General features: G+C 46.3%; 1 protein-coding gene across 1 annotated transcript; it reads left to right on the top strand.

Moving 5' to 3' along the window:
- Positions 1–6,207: 6,207 nt before the first annotated feature.
- On the top strand, positions 6,208–9,717 carry GGS22DRAFT_197892 (DUF1752-domain-containing protein; the record flags this gene model as incomplete). The annotated part of the gene is made up of 3 exons (XM_047966054.1): positions 6,208–6,292; positions 7,081–7,506; positions 7,583–9,717. 3 exons carry the CDS (start codon positions 6,208–6,210, stop codon positions 9,214–9,216), a joined length of 2,145 nt encoding a protein of 714 aa, XP_047821843.1. The 3' UTR covers positions 9,217–9,717.
- Positions 9,718–18,515: the final 8,798 nt, after the last annotated feature.

Here is an 18,515-nt window from a genome sequence, read left to right as displayed (position 1 = left end):
CTGGTTGACTCTCGACTCTCGTCTTGTCTCACGGGACATTTCCCGCCAGGGAGAACACGGTACCGAGAGGTTGAATGGAGGCGTTTTCTTCGCATTATGGGGTTTATGATTACTTATCGTGGTTGAGAATGCCATTTGCTTGCTTTACCTAGCAGCTATGGTAGAGCCTCTAGGGATCCGGAATAGCTTGGCACCCCCCAACGTAAAACATATCTTCGAATCTTGGGACCAACGAGCTTGCGTATGTGCGCCGAGGGAGAGATAACTAGGAGGATGCTCATATGATACGAAGGCCAAAAAATGAAAATGATACGACAGTCAAAGCTAAACCCCAACTTCCAGTTAACTGGTTGATAAACTATTATGTATCAAATATGATGAACTACGATGCAAGGTCCGTGGCAAGGCTGCAAAGTAGTAAGGGACATTTCTTGAACATTGCTCGAGAGCGGCGGTGGAGTTTCGATGATATCCGGCGATGGTACCGGATGAGTTCCCGGCGAATGAAGAGAAAGCAAGAGTTGATGATATTTCTTGAATAAGTGGAGGTACACGATTAGTACGTTAAAAATAGAGGGGACGGGTTATCGGAAGGTAACAGTATCATTTTGCCGATGCCTAGCTTGGTTTGGTACCCTTTGGTACGTATCATATTTCTCATGTACCTGGCACTTCGAGGTGCGTCATTGGACGCCCCATTCTCCATCGCAATTCACCTGACTTTCCTCGACCCCGGGCAGATGGTAGCGATTGCCCCATCCTGTTCCAGTCCCCCAATTCCCCGTCACCAGCACCGGCAGGCTCAAACCAAACACCTTTTGAGACTTTCCAATTCCCAAAGATCGAGTTCCAAGTCTTGAGTTTCGAAATTGCCGGGTCTTGGCATCGACTTTGGACGATACTTGTAAACTAGGCAATACCTAGGTGTGTATGCACTTAGGTAAGTTAAGTTCCTAAGCAAGGGATCCGAGTGCCTTACGCGTTACGTTTTAGTAGAACTGTCATTCATTAGCATTCATTAGATCAATGGTCAGCATTTATTTATTTATTTTCAATGTTAATACTAGTTTGCTAATTCCAAGGTCCCTTCGCATTGACGAATACTAGGCAGTCCGAATGATGCGATGCGCATCAGCACAAGCACTTTATTTCCTCACAAGCTATGGGGTTAAAATAAGCATAAAAGAACACGAGGAAACTAATATTTTTCTTCTCAATACTTAAATGGACGTACATAAACGAATCAATTCATTTATTTAATAAGACTCTGGCGAGGAGGCAAATAGTAGGCAAATACGAGATAAAATGGAACAGATAAATAAGAAAGTAAGAGGCTATCATATTAACGTCCTCACATGCATTTCCGCATTCGGAAAATACCGATAATCCCCGACCCAATTGCGCCAACCCCTTGTCGCAACTTGTTGCACCCCAGTTCCGGGGAAGCGTGCCCGGCTAGGATTGACAGCAAGGTCAAGGGGAAGGTAAAAGGGGGGGTGGAAGTGTTTGGAAGTGGGGGCATTCGGGGCACGAAAGAAACCTTCAAAAGCTTCTGGACTCCAGGGGTTCCCTGTGACATTCCCTGGGATAGTTCAGGGCTCGATGTCCACTGTCCAGGGCTGTGATTATCGATTATCATATCGTCGCAATCGATAGGCAACAATTGCTTTACAAGTTTTTAATGACCTTGCTGCCTCGGTCATGCCCTTCAATGATCGTCCGTATCTAGTAGCAATACGAAAATCCCCAATATTTCGAGTATGCGCTTACGTACAATTGATCGTGCTACATGTCTAGTGGTATGTACTGTACTATGTCAGTATGTATGCACTTGCAAATCTCGCCACCGGTCAAGCAATTGGAATCGCCGCTTTCAACAATGTCAGCTTGGCTGAAAAGGTGGAAAGGTGGAAGGTAAATTGAGGACAAGAATGCGGCGAATCGGTGGAAGCTGCGATGTTGGGAATTGACATGTTTGCATATGAGGAGCACGTTGTAAATAAATGGCGTGCTAATACACCGAGACGACCGAAAGGAGGCGGAGTTGGTCAGCGGAGTTAAAATGTTCGAGTTAAGGTCATTGCAGAGAGAGAGTGGGGGAATTTGGGGTGTTGGGGTTATGGAATCCTTCGTCGGCCTTCATTACCTCCATTAATTATTCCAGTTTCCAGTCTACCTACAGCATACACTGTAATAATATACCTACGCTGGTGCGAAGCGAGAGCCGAGTTTAGCTTGGTTGCTTGGCTGCTCTGTTCCTGTACATAGGGTCCTCGACATTATGCAGCTATTTCCTTTCCCTTCCATTCTTTTCTTGGCTCGATGATGTCAAAACTGACAGATTACTTGGCAACACGATTCCATCGTGAACTATCGTGAACTATCACCATAAAGGCAAAGGCGGAATGCTAGGTCTATTCGCCGCAGAGTTTACCCCCTTGGGAATGTGTATGGATGCGAATATTCCCGATGTTATGGCACCTCCCTTGTACGACCTTTGTAATTCATTTTGAGCCATTGTCACTTTACAATATTATATCTTGCCCAATTTCGTAACTTGGTGCCCAAATGACTTGATTGTCGAGTGAGATGCGACAAGTCGAAACTACGAGGTTGGATTCAGGGGGCGTCGTATCGTTTCCGAAGAGCAGGCACACATACATATCACGCCCACGAACATGGTTTTTTCTGTCGTGTTCTTTTTTCGAAGCTTCGGTCCCGTCTCCTTGATGAGAAGTTGGTTAAGGTAGTTTACCTAGTAAGTGGGCCTGATAGAGCGGTTGGAAATCCCCAAGCCTCCAAGGTCTCGCTGAAGAAACGTGGGAGTAGTGATGGTGCATGATAGGTAGGCCATTTTGACTAACAAAGCCCTGTCGCCTGCCCAATTTAAAGTAGCGCGATCCCGCGTATCCTGCGTATCCCGCGTTGAGGATAGATAGTATCCGCGCGGAGCTTGACATGCTGACACATCAGGAAAAGAAGCCTTACTGAGTATAGTAGGTAACAGCCGAGGAAGCGTATCATTTCTTCTAGAAGCTATCATGATCGCCAGAAACGAATTATCTGAGACCTGCCTCCATGAGGATCTTCCAGGGTATCCGTCGAGGCTTCGGACACTCTGCCGATGTCTAATTACAATAATACCTATAACACCGGAATATACTTACCTAGATAGCTGATCGTCCATTAAGGTTATCATGCCCAACGTGGAAGGTTAGGCTAAGTTCGGTATCTTGAAACAAGATAGAATTGGGGGTTCAAGGTGTCGAAATGGCGAAATGCGCAGAAAAAAGGTCATGAGTTCAGTTAGAATGAGGGATATGAGGCTACCGCCACGAACCAGGAAGCCTTAGAGTACTAGGTATGGCCGATATTTTAAGAGTCATAGCCGACTATTAAATACTATAGGGCGATCTAAAATAGGGCTAGATCAGATGACGGTTTAGACGTAAGTCGCTATAGTCCTAATTCGAATCTATAGCCACCCAGACGATGACACGATATGAGGTTTTGAGTATATGTCACGGCTGACTCCTCTCTGTGAAATGTGCCTCGTTGATCAAGGCTCGCGTTTGAGACGCGCGGAGAGGTCCTTTTGTGTGGTAATAAGTCAGCGCATACGATTTTGGCGCTCGTCGAGGGAGCGCAAATGTGATGGAATTTGGGCTTGGCATGGTGTACGACGGTACAAGGTGTGATAGGCGACGAATCTATCGTCTCGGCGTGGGGTTGCGTTGGCCGATTGGGCGGGTGCTCTCCATTTGTTGGCGCTATGCTGGCGAAGCAATGCACTGGAAATGTAACGAAGCGGTCACAGGCTGCGTGATATCGATGCTCAAGAGTAGAATGATTGATGTGACTGCGAACTTACCCTTGCTAAGAGCATGAATCATTGTTGATCTAATATTTATATAATGTCCATCATAACGTGTGTAAATATAAAATCATGTTGGTTGGATGAAGTGAAGGCGTAGTAAATGAGAGAGTAAGATGATATCTCCGTTGATGCCCAGGCATTTACTTCGTACAAATGAACTCATGTCGACATGACTAGCACTAGATTTTCAATCTCATTTCATAGTAGTAGACGCATGTCACATGTGCTCATGATATGAGGATGTGCTATTCATGGTATTTGTCCCTACATGCCATACAAGATGTGCTACTTATTGTCACATATTACTATGTCATTACGAAATATTCCTTACTTCCACCCAAGTCCATTCTTCATATATTACTAAGTAGGTGGATTTACTGCCTACCTGTTAGTACCCCCATCGATGTCCTTTGTACAGGGTGTTACATCGTATTGTATTGTACCATCGAATACAAGGCTGTTGTGTTTCGCAACTATCCCCAGATTCATGATCTAGCCCGGTACCTAGAAAAGTATGTGGGGGTTTATATTAAAAAACTGTGGCTGAGGAAGCTCAGCTGACGAGCGTCTATTTATGCGGAGGAGGACCGAAGCTCCAATCCGTAATCTAGCCGCCACAATTCCACCCCCCGTACGAGGCAATTTCGTCCCCAGCATCTGCCGCTCTCGGTAAGCTCTAGATTACGTGACCTGGAGGAATCAGATGCCCAAAAGTGACAGCGCATAGGCGCACTTCGACACACTTCGACACTTGATTCCGCGGTTCGTCGATGGCACAAGACAAATGTGTGCCTGATCAGAATACTAGATTCTGCATATTTTCCTTGATAGAGTCATCTACAATTGTGTATGATGTATTTGTAGAAGGAAGAGAGATAGAATAGGGATAAGCTAGGCTGCTGTCTTACACCTGAGCTATCTGTCGATGAGTTGGCAAGTTGTCCTAGGATAACGTGCCCCAACCCATCTGCGTTGTCATCGTCGCTAAAGCGCTAAATCGTTCAAATGACTATTCCATTAGACACTCGCGATAGTCTAATTTGATACTACTAGGTTTGTAGGAATGTAGCGAAGGTTTAGCTTCGAAGATGGTTTAGTGTTGTTGGTATTGGTGTTGGTATGGGAGATCGGGTTGGGGGCCAACTGTGTGATAGAGGCAAATGCGGGAGCGGTCCGTTGACTGAATAATCACTGACGAAGTTTCAAGTTGCTTAAAGCGGGCAGTATCACGAGGCCTGATTTTGAGGCGACTTTGAAAAATCTAGCCGGATCTAGACAATTCAGTTCAAATACTTTCGGTCCAAGGAATAGCCTTTGAGTCAGCACGTGCTCCCGTGTCAGCGATAACACAGCGGCAATATTCCAGTAACGATTCGACCAGGTCAAAAGGTTGACTACCTAGGTACCAGTTATTGCTGTCGTATGTCTACGGACGTTGTGGCATTGTCGATGATTCCTGTGACCATCAGCACCGCCAAAGAGCATCACCAACGCCTACCTAGCTTGTAATTACCGCAATCAGCGCAATCAGTGCAATCAAGGATCACGATGCTCTAAAAAAACCTGTCCTATTAAACACGGGCAGCAAACCAAACCAACCCAGACCAAACCATCGTAAATAGACTAACCAATCCTAATTAGATGGTCATGATATCCCTCATTGCTTGTTGATACCCTGCAAAAATATTTATGGTCAATTGATGTAATAAATATTCCTACACAGGATTGAAAATACCCCTCTCTCATGTGGTCATAAGGGATTGTTTGTTCACTTTTTTAGTGCTGGTAGATTGGTAGGTTAGTAGGTTAGCAGGTTAGTTAATAGGTTAGTAAATTCTAGTAACTGTAACGTGAACATTGAAATTTCATGGTTCCTTTGTCTAGCGAAAAAAAGGACATTGGTGGTTTGTAACCTGATTGTTACTCTGTGCGCCTGCGCCTGTTGTCATCTATGTGCAACCATAATCTCGTCAATGGGAATCCCATAGATCCCTCGCTGTCATCATCAGGAAAGATTGACAGACCGTATGAATCCAATTCATCGTTTCAACATTGGTTGTTAATTGTGATTGTGCACAGCTCATAATATCCCGCGATATACCAAAACGCGTTAGAGGCTATCGTGAGAGCCGGTAGTCCGTCCGAGGTTATGTGTTGAAAAGTTTGAAAACGAATACAATGGGTATTGCAGATCACGAAACAAATGCAGGTATTGGGTATTAAGTCGATAATATTTGACAACTTGTTACGCATTGGCCGCTTAACAGCTTCATGACCGCTTTGGAAACAACAAGCCGAACAAATAGGTAACATGTGCCTGCTCTCGAACAATGAAGTTGAACCGCTTGCAGGCTGGCAGGTCCCAAGCAAAAGGGTCTGCTGGTCAGTTGTTGCTGCCGGCACACACTACGCATAGTACGCATACATAGTACTAGGCAGTTAGTGCTTCAAACCGAATAATTGAGATTGATTCGATTTGATTTGATTTGATTTGGGAAGCTGGACCTATTGACCGCGGGCGTGGTTTCCGGGTATGCTAAAGTGTGTATTCCAGAGAAAGGCCTTAAATGCCCCAAAGGGAATTTGATACCCTGTTGGGTCTAGGTTTTACGCTAAGTAAATAGACTATCCCCTAAAGAGGCAGTAAACCTAAGTTCACTAAATGGGACATTTCGGGGCAGGTCGGCCGCTGGGAAGCTGGATATTCCATCCATCGGAGAAAGTACTAAAGGTACGTACTAATTTGCAGGGCAGGTACCTCTGCGCGTGTTGTCAAGGGTTGCGACCGCCCCTGAACCCTTCTGATCCCGGTTCCGCCGCCCATCCATCCTCAATCACTCCCCAAGCAAAAGAGGTCCCCGCTAGAGGACCCAGTCGAAATAATCGATACCTAGATACATCAGTACTTCAGTACATATATACTTCAGTACTTGTGTACTTCCCTAAGTACCTTTGGTACGTACCAGACCCAGTGAACTCTGGAGTGACCTTGCACACCGCGCCTTCTAACCCCCTCCACCTAAGCCTACCCACTCTACTCCCTCCTATCAAATACTTATGTACACACCTACCCGCTCTCTTCTTCCCCTTCTCAGGAACATAACATCATGAACCACGCCAGAGTCCAGCACGCTCTTAAGTGTTTAATAACGTCGTCGGCGGTTGTAGCATTGATCACGACCCAGCATTAATCGAACTTCCAGAGCATACCCAAGCTTGGAAAGTATCATCTATAACGACGAGCACGCAAGCAATCCATATATCATCGTCACCAGTCCTCGGCACCTTTATAGGACCCTCCCGCCGATACACCCTTACATCTCGACGAATATACAAGAACATTCTCGCAAACCTACGCCACCACCTCCATTTTGGTGCCGATTATCTTCAAGATCCCCTTGGAGAGCCACAACAATTCCTCCACTTACTCAATTCGACATTCGCGATCGCTTTCGCGAAACCATCCGCCACCATACATCCTCAACTCAGCCATAGTCTGCTCCAGCAGCCGAGCAGCGAATTTGAAGGCATGCCTTGTAAGGCTGAGGGTCTAGTCCTAACCGTGGACCCGAACGTAATTCACAAGGTCGACACAAACAACCCTCAGAACCTCTTTAGCATGTGGACCGGTATGCAGCTTTTACTTAGCAATTTAGCACTAGGATGTGGTTGATCCTGGCTACGGAAACTGACCAAATTTTACAGTCTTTTCTAGATGCGCCGACTCAGTTGAACAAGGACGAAGATTAGAAAACCTCAGCTGGCGATTGTGGAACAGAGAGACTTTCTGCTGCGAAGCCAAGGGATTATCTACCGTCACTACTACCACATTACCGAAAGACATCCCCGCACAACAACAATTATCAGACCTTCCCCAATTGTCGGGCAGCGTCGACTCTATTGCTGACGAGGAAGCAATCGATTTCACCACCATCTCCGATCCCGTCGAGATCCTCCGACCTCGAATCGTTCGACAAGACTCTTGTGCTAGCAGCCGAAGTAGGGGCCGTGAACGGCACATTACCTCTGACCATCTTGAGAAGATGGTTGTTTCTATTATCCAAGAGAAGGAACCAAACCTAGCTCCTCTCCCCGATATGAGCTCTCCTTCAGTCGAATCGTCTGTTGCAGACCACATGCAATCATCCTCAGAAGAAGATTACACCCCCACCACGCAAATTACCGAATCTGCGTGCGAGTCTGTAAACGCCTCATCTGAGTCGTCTTCGCAGTCGAAATCTGCTGAAGTCCCTGCTACTACTGTCATCCGAGGCTTCTCGCCATCACAGATTCCATCTTTCCGTGTTTCTCACGAGCCCAAACCCGCAGCGCAAGATCCAATTCCTGAGCCGCGATCTTCCCCCGCCCATAAGCCAGTACAGCCCAAGAAGCAAGGCGCGATGTTCAAGATTGGCGACTCCTCTAGCAATGAGTCTTCGCCCCAAAGCTTAGATACACGCAAGCCTATGGCCCCGCCCGCCAAGAGACCCATGTTCGAGGTAGGCGTCGGCTCATCTGGGGAAGATGAGGGTTCCCTGAAGAGTGCCATGCACTCTTCTCGGCAATGCTCCCTCCTTACCGCGCAGAAGAAACAGGCGTCATTCAATAACCACATCTCAACACGAACAATCCAGACTCCTAGTGATCAGTCGGATAGCTACATGGATGAGAGTGCCATTGATGACGATGACGAGGACTCAGAGTGGGAGGATTCTATTGAGGAGAGTGGCAAGTCTAGTGTGGATGATGCTGTCACATTCAAGCGAGTACCGTCGAAGCCGAATCTTACTTCCCAGAGGTCATTAATCAGCCTCATGTTCGCCGGACAAGAAGAACGAGTCAAGGGTCTCAGCAACTACGCCTCGCACTCGACGCCCGCTATCCCTCAACGCGCACGGACATTACAAAATCCGTCAAACATGCACGTTGTTTCCTCTCCTAACGATTCTGACAACGGCCTAGAGATGAGAAGGGGGGTACGACCTACGCCACTAAAGCCTATTACCGAAATTCCTCGATCCAGCGCACAACCCATCATGACCAACCCGCAGATCCACCATCACCAAGCGGCTTTGTCACCTAGAACAACTAGAAGGAACATGCTTGCCACGGAATTGACCGAGTCGCTCCGCCGTCAACTCCTATGGGAACGTCAACAGAAGACATCGACTGCTAACGCGGTTCTCAAGCGACGTCACACCTCACTCGACGTGGCCAACTTAAAACAGTACCCCGAGAAGGCCTATATGGCTAAGGGAAAGGAGGAGCCTAACTCAAGCAGCTGGAACCAATATTTCAGCCGCGAGGACTTCGGCGGATACCACGCTCAAGGCTGGTAGTTTTTTATTTTCAATTTATTGCGGACATTTTCGGACATACCCTCGATCGAAGTGCAAGCGGAGCACTCGACGGCAGATCTCGGACTGCCTTGTATTTTATTTCCTTATCTTTTTTTCGGAAGCATTGCGAAGGTGGTTGCTTTCTACGATACCGATTGCATTGCATGAGGCCGGCGTTTAATGATGTTGTTTAATCACGAGGCAATCCCATCGCCTATAATCGCACACTACATGGTTAGCCGACGGATTGGTCGACGAACCAATCACAGCGCAGCTTCGACCGTTACAGCGCATCGTTTGCTGCTTTTACGGCCCGCTCGAGACTCATAATCGTGTCTAGGGCACACTCGCCTTTAGTTTTCATGTTTATCTGGCACTAATCGGCGTTGCTACCTGGATGATACCACGGTCCGCATTTGATTTCGTCCTCCGCGAAGGACTGCATTTGCTTTCTATTACTCATAGTGTGTATTTAAGGAGAATCAGAGGGCAACCTCACGAAGAATGGGGAAATGACCTAAAAAGGGGGGAAAATTAAGGAGTGTTACAGTCTTGCCTTGAGACGGCGAAAAGGAGAAAAAAAGGTTTGCTAGCCACATGAGCTGCGCAAGAGCGGCGACCCGAGCAAACAGCCGGAAGGGAAAGACAAAAAAAAGCATGCGCCATGACTACAAAAACATAGTAAAATCTTGAAGGCCTAGAAAATAAAAACAAGAATAAAACGTGTTCAGACACTCAAACTACTACTCTATCTTCAACCGTTGCAACCTTGTGAAACACGCTGCTCTTGTTTCCTGTTGTTAGAATAGGCTATTTACTAGCTACAGATGGAAACAGATGAAGCTACCAGTAGATGAGATGCGATGCGATGCGATTCAACGAAGTGACGGTCAAGCTTTCAGAGCTGCTACCCAGAGCTCTCACCCAATGCAGCCAAGCATGGTGAACAATGACATCCCGGCATGTGAAAACGAAGAAAATGGCAACGTCATTGGCGTCTCACCGCATGCAGACCGGCGGAGAAGAGTACGTTGGCATACACAATCGCCCTGTCGCCTTAAAGTCAGAACCATGGATAGAGGGCGGGAGATATCCTTACAACGGAACGAACGCATCGATGATATCGGTGTTACCACATCTGCCACAAGCTTTACCGGTTTTTACTTACTGTAATTGATGTATGGTAGACAACCACCTTTTCGAGAGAAGCTAACCGTGTTCTATCCATACAATTGCAATGCGGCCACCCCGAGTAACACATATAGTAAGCAGCTAGAGGTATCGAGGATATCACTAATAGTATTATATATTATTTTATCCAACGAATAGGTAGTTATCTATCTAAGTAGATGCGGACGACCCGGTGCGGGAACGTGACGCCATCTGTTGACATCGAACTCGGTTCCAGAGCTACAGCTTTGCCTTATGGCGACAGGAATTAGTCTTCGTAGCTGCGTAGACGAAGCCCCAACCCACAGCGCAGTGCAGTTAGGACCCTTGATCGACAATCGGAAAGAAAAGAAAGAGAGAAAGGTGAGCGCTGGTGCTAGTGCTGGGTTTCTGCTGGACTTGGCCCTGCCGCAAAAATGGGTATCTTCGACTTATTCCGGAAGCGCAAGACCCTTTCTTTTTTTCCTCTCGTTGCCATTAGATATACCGCCTGCCCACAATCTTGGTCGTTTATAGTAACTGTCACTCCGAGCTCTGGACCCCTAACCTGAAGATCGCAGGATCGTCAGCCGCTCAGGGCTTCCGTCCCGCGTTTTCGCGTCTCCTCATCCCCACAATGATTGTCCAAGTCACCCCAAACGACCGACCCCAAGTCACAAGAGCGAAACAGGCGCGAAGCAGGCAAGGCTTTTTATGTATGTCTATGTATGTATGTATGTACATAGATATGTCTACCTAGAGACGGGAACCGTGCCTATGTACATCAACTAGCTAGCTACCTAGTTAGCTGCCAGTTAATGACGATGGACTTTTATCGGGATTTGCAGGATTGGTAAATGGTTTCTTTTCTTTCTTAAGACTAAAGTAAAGAAAGGGTACGTTGTGACGTCCCCGTCCCCCGTCGGCAAAGATGACTGGTATTCTGGTATTTACTTTTTGGGAACTTGCATCTCGGATGCGCAACGAGGGCATTCCCTTAATTATTTTCCCTTTCCCTTTCCCTCCTCTCCACCCCCTCGTCTAGCTCGGCTGCATGATGCTAAGTGTACCGAACTGCATCACTACCTGACTTTTCTAGCTAACGGTGAAAAGTCCATTCAAATTTGATTCATTTCAATTTCTTTTTTAGCTACGGCGGTAGTGGTATAGTTACTTACCTAACTTTCGAACAAATTTGTTGCTAGATTCGGTCTACGCAGGGCAGTTATGTTAGATCCCTCAACACGCCAAACTAGACCGCCCCTCTCTCTATATCCTTTCACCCCCTCTATTTTTTTTAAAAAAAAAATCTCTTTTTTATCATTCGCTTTTTATTCTTCTTTCGTCTGTCCCCAGTTATATAATTACATACCTACTGCGAACGTACAAACCTATGACCTAAGAGGTATAGGGTGCGCTACGGAGTTTATATGTATACTAGGTAGGTAGTTAGGTACTTGGTATGGAACCCCCACAGACGACGATGTTTCCCTGCGAAACTACGACGAGAACGGGTGCTTTTGCGATGCTACCTAGTACCTCCATCGGCGCGATGACGATGGTGGTGAAAGCAAGGACTTTCCCTGTACGGACGGAGAAGAGGATCTTTTTTTTTCTCTTTTGGCGGAAGCTCGACCGCAAGGAAGCGGGCCTTACATACATGGTGGAAAACGGGGGGGAGCATAGTTGGCAGTGTCCGCCCGGCGGTATAGGGCGGTGAGGCTGGTTGTTAACACACCTCCAAGTTCTTTGGCGATGAGCGCATTGAAAATGACTGCGTGCTAGCTGGGATGAGCCCCGTATACGAAACCCGTGCTGCAAGGCGCAAGATTGTAAAAATCGGCGAGATTACTTTAGTATAGTGTAGTGTTAGTATTAGTATAGCATCAATCACGTACATGCTTAGACCGTAGTAAGGTAGAGAATACTACTGTAGTAAATCAGTCACAGTCAAAGCCAAAGCCAAAGCGTCGACTCATTGCTACCCATTGCAAATATATTATGTAAATGGCGTATCGTGCCTAGTATTAGATGAATAGCTTCATGCGGTTGTAACGATCTTGTTAGACTATACTACGGCAGTGCCCCAATCGCGAACCGTAGGCTTTTTTTTGCGATGCAGGACATGACATCGGATAGGATACCAATAGGATCTACCCCGCGGGGCGGTAAGCCTGGCAAACGCGACTCGCAGCTATAGCTTACAGCTACATATGTTGGTAAGTATTTGGTAAATATTGATATAAATATAAAAAAACAAATATTCGCGAATATTATCATTGGTTGGGAATAGTGTCATAGGAGCTACCTTCCCGCGATTGAGTTGTCCGCCTTAGATACCCGCTGGGTTAGAGATAGTATGTATATGTATAGGTATGTATAGGTATATGTATATGTGATGTAGGTAGGCTTGCATCTTGGTCTTAGACATTTCAGGACAACAACAACGACCATAGCCCACTTTCATGCATGACACCTTCACTGGCGATAGGGCTTATCGAGTAGCTATCGAGTAGTTATCGATGGGGAAGGGAAGAGGGGAGAAAGAGGAGAATGGAGAATGGTACATGGTAGAATAGTAGAAGGGGGAGAGGGGTTTAGAAAAAGGGTGGTCGACCAAGACTCCAGCACGATGAGTTGGCCTACCACACCCTTTTGGCCCTTTTGGAGTGTTCGCCGTCGCGTGCAAATCAGCGTTCGAGGAAGCGCCGCTCACCGACTTTTGAACGCTGCGCTAGACGACGGCATGGCTCCCCCCGCGCGCCTGGTATCAGATGCTCAACTTTCCTGCAGAATGGCCTACGGCAACCTAACCTCGACCACTGATACAGCTATCTAGAGATCACGACTGGCTGACATGCGCCCCCTATTTTTATAGCCATGTTGATGATGGAATTTTTTATATATATATTTTTTATTATTATCTTGTCGTGTGAAAGAGGAAACAAATAACAAAGACCTCTCCTCTCTCGGACCTCTGCCGTTCCGGAATCAGCTGCCGGCTTCACGAGCCACTATAAACGCGTATAGAGAAAGAGAAATGTACTAAAAGATTAAAATATAATAAATAATAAAATAATAAGTAGGTACCTAGTATATTAAATAAGAAAATAATAACAATAATTAGAATAAAGCTTCTCATTCAACGGTCGACCAACTAGTTAGCTAGCCACTTGCTATGCTATGGATGCTATGCTATGCTAGGTAGGTACAATAGCTATTATAAAAAAACGGCTCTCGTCGTCCAGTTAGGAGCTTCACCCCTCTCCCCCACCCGGGAGGTAGAGAAAAACGGGAGGCGCTATTCTGGACCGCTTCTTGGTGGTGGAGGCTCCCGCCCAGCATATGCCAGTCATTTTGATGTGGCGTCGTTTAGGATTCCCTGATGATATACATACACATGTAGGAACTAGACCGTCATGGAATTCCCGTACCTACCTAAGGTACAGTAGGTACATACCAACTGTACAAAAGGTAAGAATGTCGACCTTAGGGCATAATCGAAATCGTTCGGAGAAAAAAAATTTGCATAGATATATATCTCGTGACGAAATGATAAGGTATAAGATCAATGAGGGACGATTCCCGTCGCCGCACGTAGCAAAGGCGTCATGGGCAGATGCGGCGAAGAGAACTCATTGGGTGAAGAGGGCGAAAGAGAATTCTGGATTGGTGTCAATACGAGTTGGCTCGAGTCATCAAGTCGTCGAGTCGTCGCCTAAACAGGCAAGACAGCTATTATCTACCACTGCTTTGGATTCTGGATAAGCAGGGCTGGTCAAAGCTGGCCAAAGCTGGTCAGGGCTGGCAGGATAAGGTAACAGGTAGACAGACAAGTAGACAAATAGAGGAGGCCCGCTGACTTGAATAACCTACCAAAAATATATGCATCAATGCGTTGTCAATTGTAGCTTGTGACGATTCAACAGGGGGAATATCAGGACGAAATGATTGAATATATCCCTATTGTTTTGATAGGTATCTTTATCTTTATTCTTTTTTTATTCTTTTAATCTTTTTATTCTTATTATTTTGTCTTTTTTCTTTTCTTTTTTTATTTCATCGGATATTCCGTTCTTTCGATATCCATTTCCAAATCCATTGGATACCTATTCTATATCCTTGCGCATGTACCCAAATTTGTCAACCTCGTGGCAAAGAGACTTTAGACGGATCGCCGAATCAATAACAATATAATAATATCTTGTCTTCTTGTCCAGTCTTGTCCAGATCGACTACGTCTTGTGGTCATCTAGACATATTTGATATTTCATCATATGGAACTGGGTAGCTGGCTGGCTGAAAGATTATGTATTTGAACACCGTACTCTGCCGATCGGTCCTTTTTTGGGATTTCGTCGGCAACCATTCGGTTCAATTGAGGATATTCGTTGTAGCTAAGAAGGATTCTTCAATGCTTAAAATTTACCAATCTGGACAACCGACCGCTTAAATTTAGCCGCCGATTGATTCGCCACACGCGGAGAAGTAGCCCCTCTTCTTTCTAGAAGACTTCTAGCGTCTTTCCACTATGGAGACCTTGTGGGTACTATAGATACGTACCGAGATATACATCTTTTATGTAAGGCTATGAACTTATGAATGACATGGATACCCGAATCCACAATTGACACTTCCCTGACAGGCTGAGGCACTCACGTGAGCCGGTGGGGTTCGGGAGCGAGAGAAATAGTGCTTACATAACCGGCTTTTAGCACATGATTCCTCTCAGATACGATTTTTCTTTACCCAGTCCGACTCCACAACAACTCCAGAAAGAGACCGAGACGGTTTAATCCAATTTCGGTATACTTCATCGGGATAGCGTACCTATGTACTCTCTGTAATAACGCCGAAAACATCCCCCCAAGCGAGATACCATGATGAGGCAAAACCGAAAGCCCCTCACATGAGCCGCCTGAAGGGGGTTGCAGATATCTACCTAGGCAGCTAGGTACAGAGGGAGGGAGAGAGAAAAGTGTTGGGAAAGGGTGAAGGTGAGAGAAAGAGGAAAGAGGAAAAGAGGAGGAAATCAAACAACAATAACAACAAAACAACAATCGACATCACGGAAACGCGAAAAAAAAAAAGTGAGCACTCTAAATCCCCTTTTTTGACTTTCAAATAGCTGCCTTGTTACGCGTCAAATGTAAGCCAGGAGAGGGGTTTGTAGGTAAGCTCTAGAGCAAATAAGTTTGCCTCGTCTCTCCGCAATGTGCTAGCGATATTAGTCTCTAACTACATGAACTAACAAACATACAGAAGGTAATCACATGTCCGAACTTTGGTGTCTGTGCCTACATCGTAGTAACATACTTCATAGTAAACATATCTGCGGGTCATTCCATTTGTCAGGGAAATCTTGATGTGCCGGGCCTCCCTACGTCTTTGAGCCTGGGACGAGCCACGAAAAACCGGAGAAGGGCGATTGAAATCCAACGGCGTGGATAAACGTCCTGGTTTTTTTAATATCTTTTTCCTCCTTACCACGTGGGGCCGCGACGCCGGGACTTCTAGGCTGGCTTAGGCTTTCGAAGGTACTATGGTAGAGCTGTTCGTTACATAGGTCTGTACTTTGTGCTATGTAGGCACATGTACACAACCTAGCCCCTTGCCAAAGTGGAGCGTGCTAGATAATTTCGCGGGTTGAGCAGGACGTCGTCATCATCACCAATTGCAAATTCTGATCCCCCCCGTCGCTACACTAGAAGGAGAATTTTCCCTTTCCCATACAAATACCGACTTTAGTCCCTTAGTCCCCGAGGCTACAACGGAGAAGAGCCGCTACGTCGATGCCACAAGCCAAATACATATTATGTAAATGGACAGCAGATCCCGGGACATCACAAGCCACCACACTTGGGTTCTGATGAGCCTCAACCTAGATCTTTAACGGTTTAGTTACACCAGTCACGGCACGGCTTACTTTACCTTTACGGCGCCGGTAAGGGCTTCTAGGCCCGGGAGACATGCCTTCCAGAGGGGCCGCGGAGCCTCGCCGGCAGAGAGGCATGTAACGTTGATCTTACAATGGATTCCAACGACGAGCGTTACCCCGTTATGTAATACCTACAGGAGAGCACTAGTGTAGGTGAGAACTGACAAGTCCATTGCATTTTTCAGGTACTTCGCTCTGGGTAACATGATAGCCTTATATGTATACTAGGTATGTATGTAAGAAAGCTTCATGTGAAATCCCAAGATTACCAAAGACTCACCGCGTACGGCTGAAGGGAACACCCATCAAAGTAAGACTAGGCCAGCCGGGTATCAAAGATCATAGCATATTCATCCTCACGTGTTTCCGTAACTCTAAACCCATTGCCAACGTAGTCACCCCATGGGCACGGAACCCAAAGAAAACTCTAAACCGCCATAGAGACTTTTATTCCATATTTCCTCGCGGGTACGTTTTTTATTCGAGCTTAATTATTTCGAATTTATCGAAATATTTATTTTTTATTATTTTTTATTTTAGTAGCCTACCTACTTAGTATCTAGATGAACGCTACCTCGCAGCCCTTCTGATTGAGTTTCGAGCCGCGTTAGAGCGGATCTCTAGCCCCCGAACCAAAACTCTGGGAAGATACATACACCTACAACTACAGCGACTAGACAGGGCTACAGCATTCCAGCCTCGTTCGTGGACCCCTCTGGACCACCCTCCTAGCGGGCAGAGTTCGCGAGCTACCTCTCGCGCCGTCAGCTGACTACGTAGATGCATTACGCGATCTTTCGCCCGCGCCCACCGGTCCTGGCGTTCGTGGTTGGGTCTCCGGCACGCCGGGGCTGAGTTGGGATCTGGTCGGATCGTGAAACTACTTACATATGCGCGAGGCTAGGCCGTAGATCTCTTTTCTACCGTGACGGAGAGTCGTGCTTCTTGACTAATAGCGCCGATGCTAATCTAGATTTCCCCGTGGGTGGAGGCCTCTCTTCGCGATGATGGCATAGGGGTCCAGTGATTCCAGTCTAGCTACGCGCTATGTATAATCAGTATGGACGATCCCTCGTGGCCGGTTTTCAATACCGACAGGATGGGCGAGACGCTAGAAAACAGTTCCAGATGCTAGAACAATAGATTGTATATACGTTGACGACATCTTTGGTTCTTGAGGGAGGGTCACTAGCCATCCCCAGATCTACACAGACCGACCTATGATGCTAAGGTTTCGCTAGCTCCCGGTTTCTCCCCAAGTCAACTAGAAACTGACGAACGTAGGTATTTAGACAGGTAGGCTTGCTCCCAACCGCGCTCCCGGATGAGGGGACGTCTCTGCTGAGATAATAGGGCCTTTCGCTGGCTGCTTTCATCCCCGCGAAAGGACTTTCCGTCATAAATATGGCGTATGGCCGGTTAGTTGCAAGGCTGATTCACTCTCCTAACTTTGACATCTCCGCATTCTGCTCAATCCGCCCGGTTTATTGGAGAGGTTTGAGAGATCTACACGATTGATTTGTCAAGTCTAACCATCTCGAATACGAGATATAAGAACCGCGTGAGAGGAATCATGAGTTTAAAAAAATAGCGATGGAACTAAGGGATTGGTACTTAGGCAGGAGTGAAAGGTCGGGCGGGATCGAATAGACCATTGATGTATGTGCCATGTGCGTATGTAGTGGAAGTATATTGAATTGCCTGAGCATATACAAATAGGAGTTGCTACTATAAGGATATAGCATTGTATTTAAGTTGTTAATTGCTACCTTCTGTTATTAAAACGCGTGACTATCGTTAATGTATCATACCACCTCAGGGGGTTACAAGAGTTTATTAGATAAGACCCTTAACCGGATGGTGCACTCATTTTCTACTTAGAGTTATCCGCGAAGCAAATAATTAGATACCTACACATTGTTATATACTTGGTATTCTCTTAGGACTGGGTTCATTGCTAATCCAGTACCCGCATACTACTATGTGATGGCACGATAAGATCTCGATTAACGACGGAAGAGGGGAACATCACATTTTACAAACGTAGGATGCAGTGAAGGGCCTTTTCATGACTTCTAGATCTCTGATGAACATCGGGTATGATCCGAAGATTGAATATGTCAACAAATATCACAGCGCTCAAGGCGGAAGAAATATAACATTAGCCCCTCCCTACCGACATCTTGCATGATAGCCAACCCCTGCCAAGAGA

Source organism: Annulohypoxylon maeteangense (genome assembly GCF_022496945.1).
Source record: "Annulohypoxylon maeteangense strain CBS 123835 unplaced genomic scaffold GGS22scaffold_3, whole genome shotgun sequence".
Lineage (NCBI taxonomy): Eukaryota > Fungi > Ascomycota > Sordariomycetes > Xylariales > Hypoxylaceae > Annulohypoxylon > Annulohypoxylon maeteangense.
This window is presented reverse-complemented; position numbering and strand designations above follow the sequence as displayed.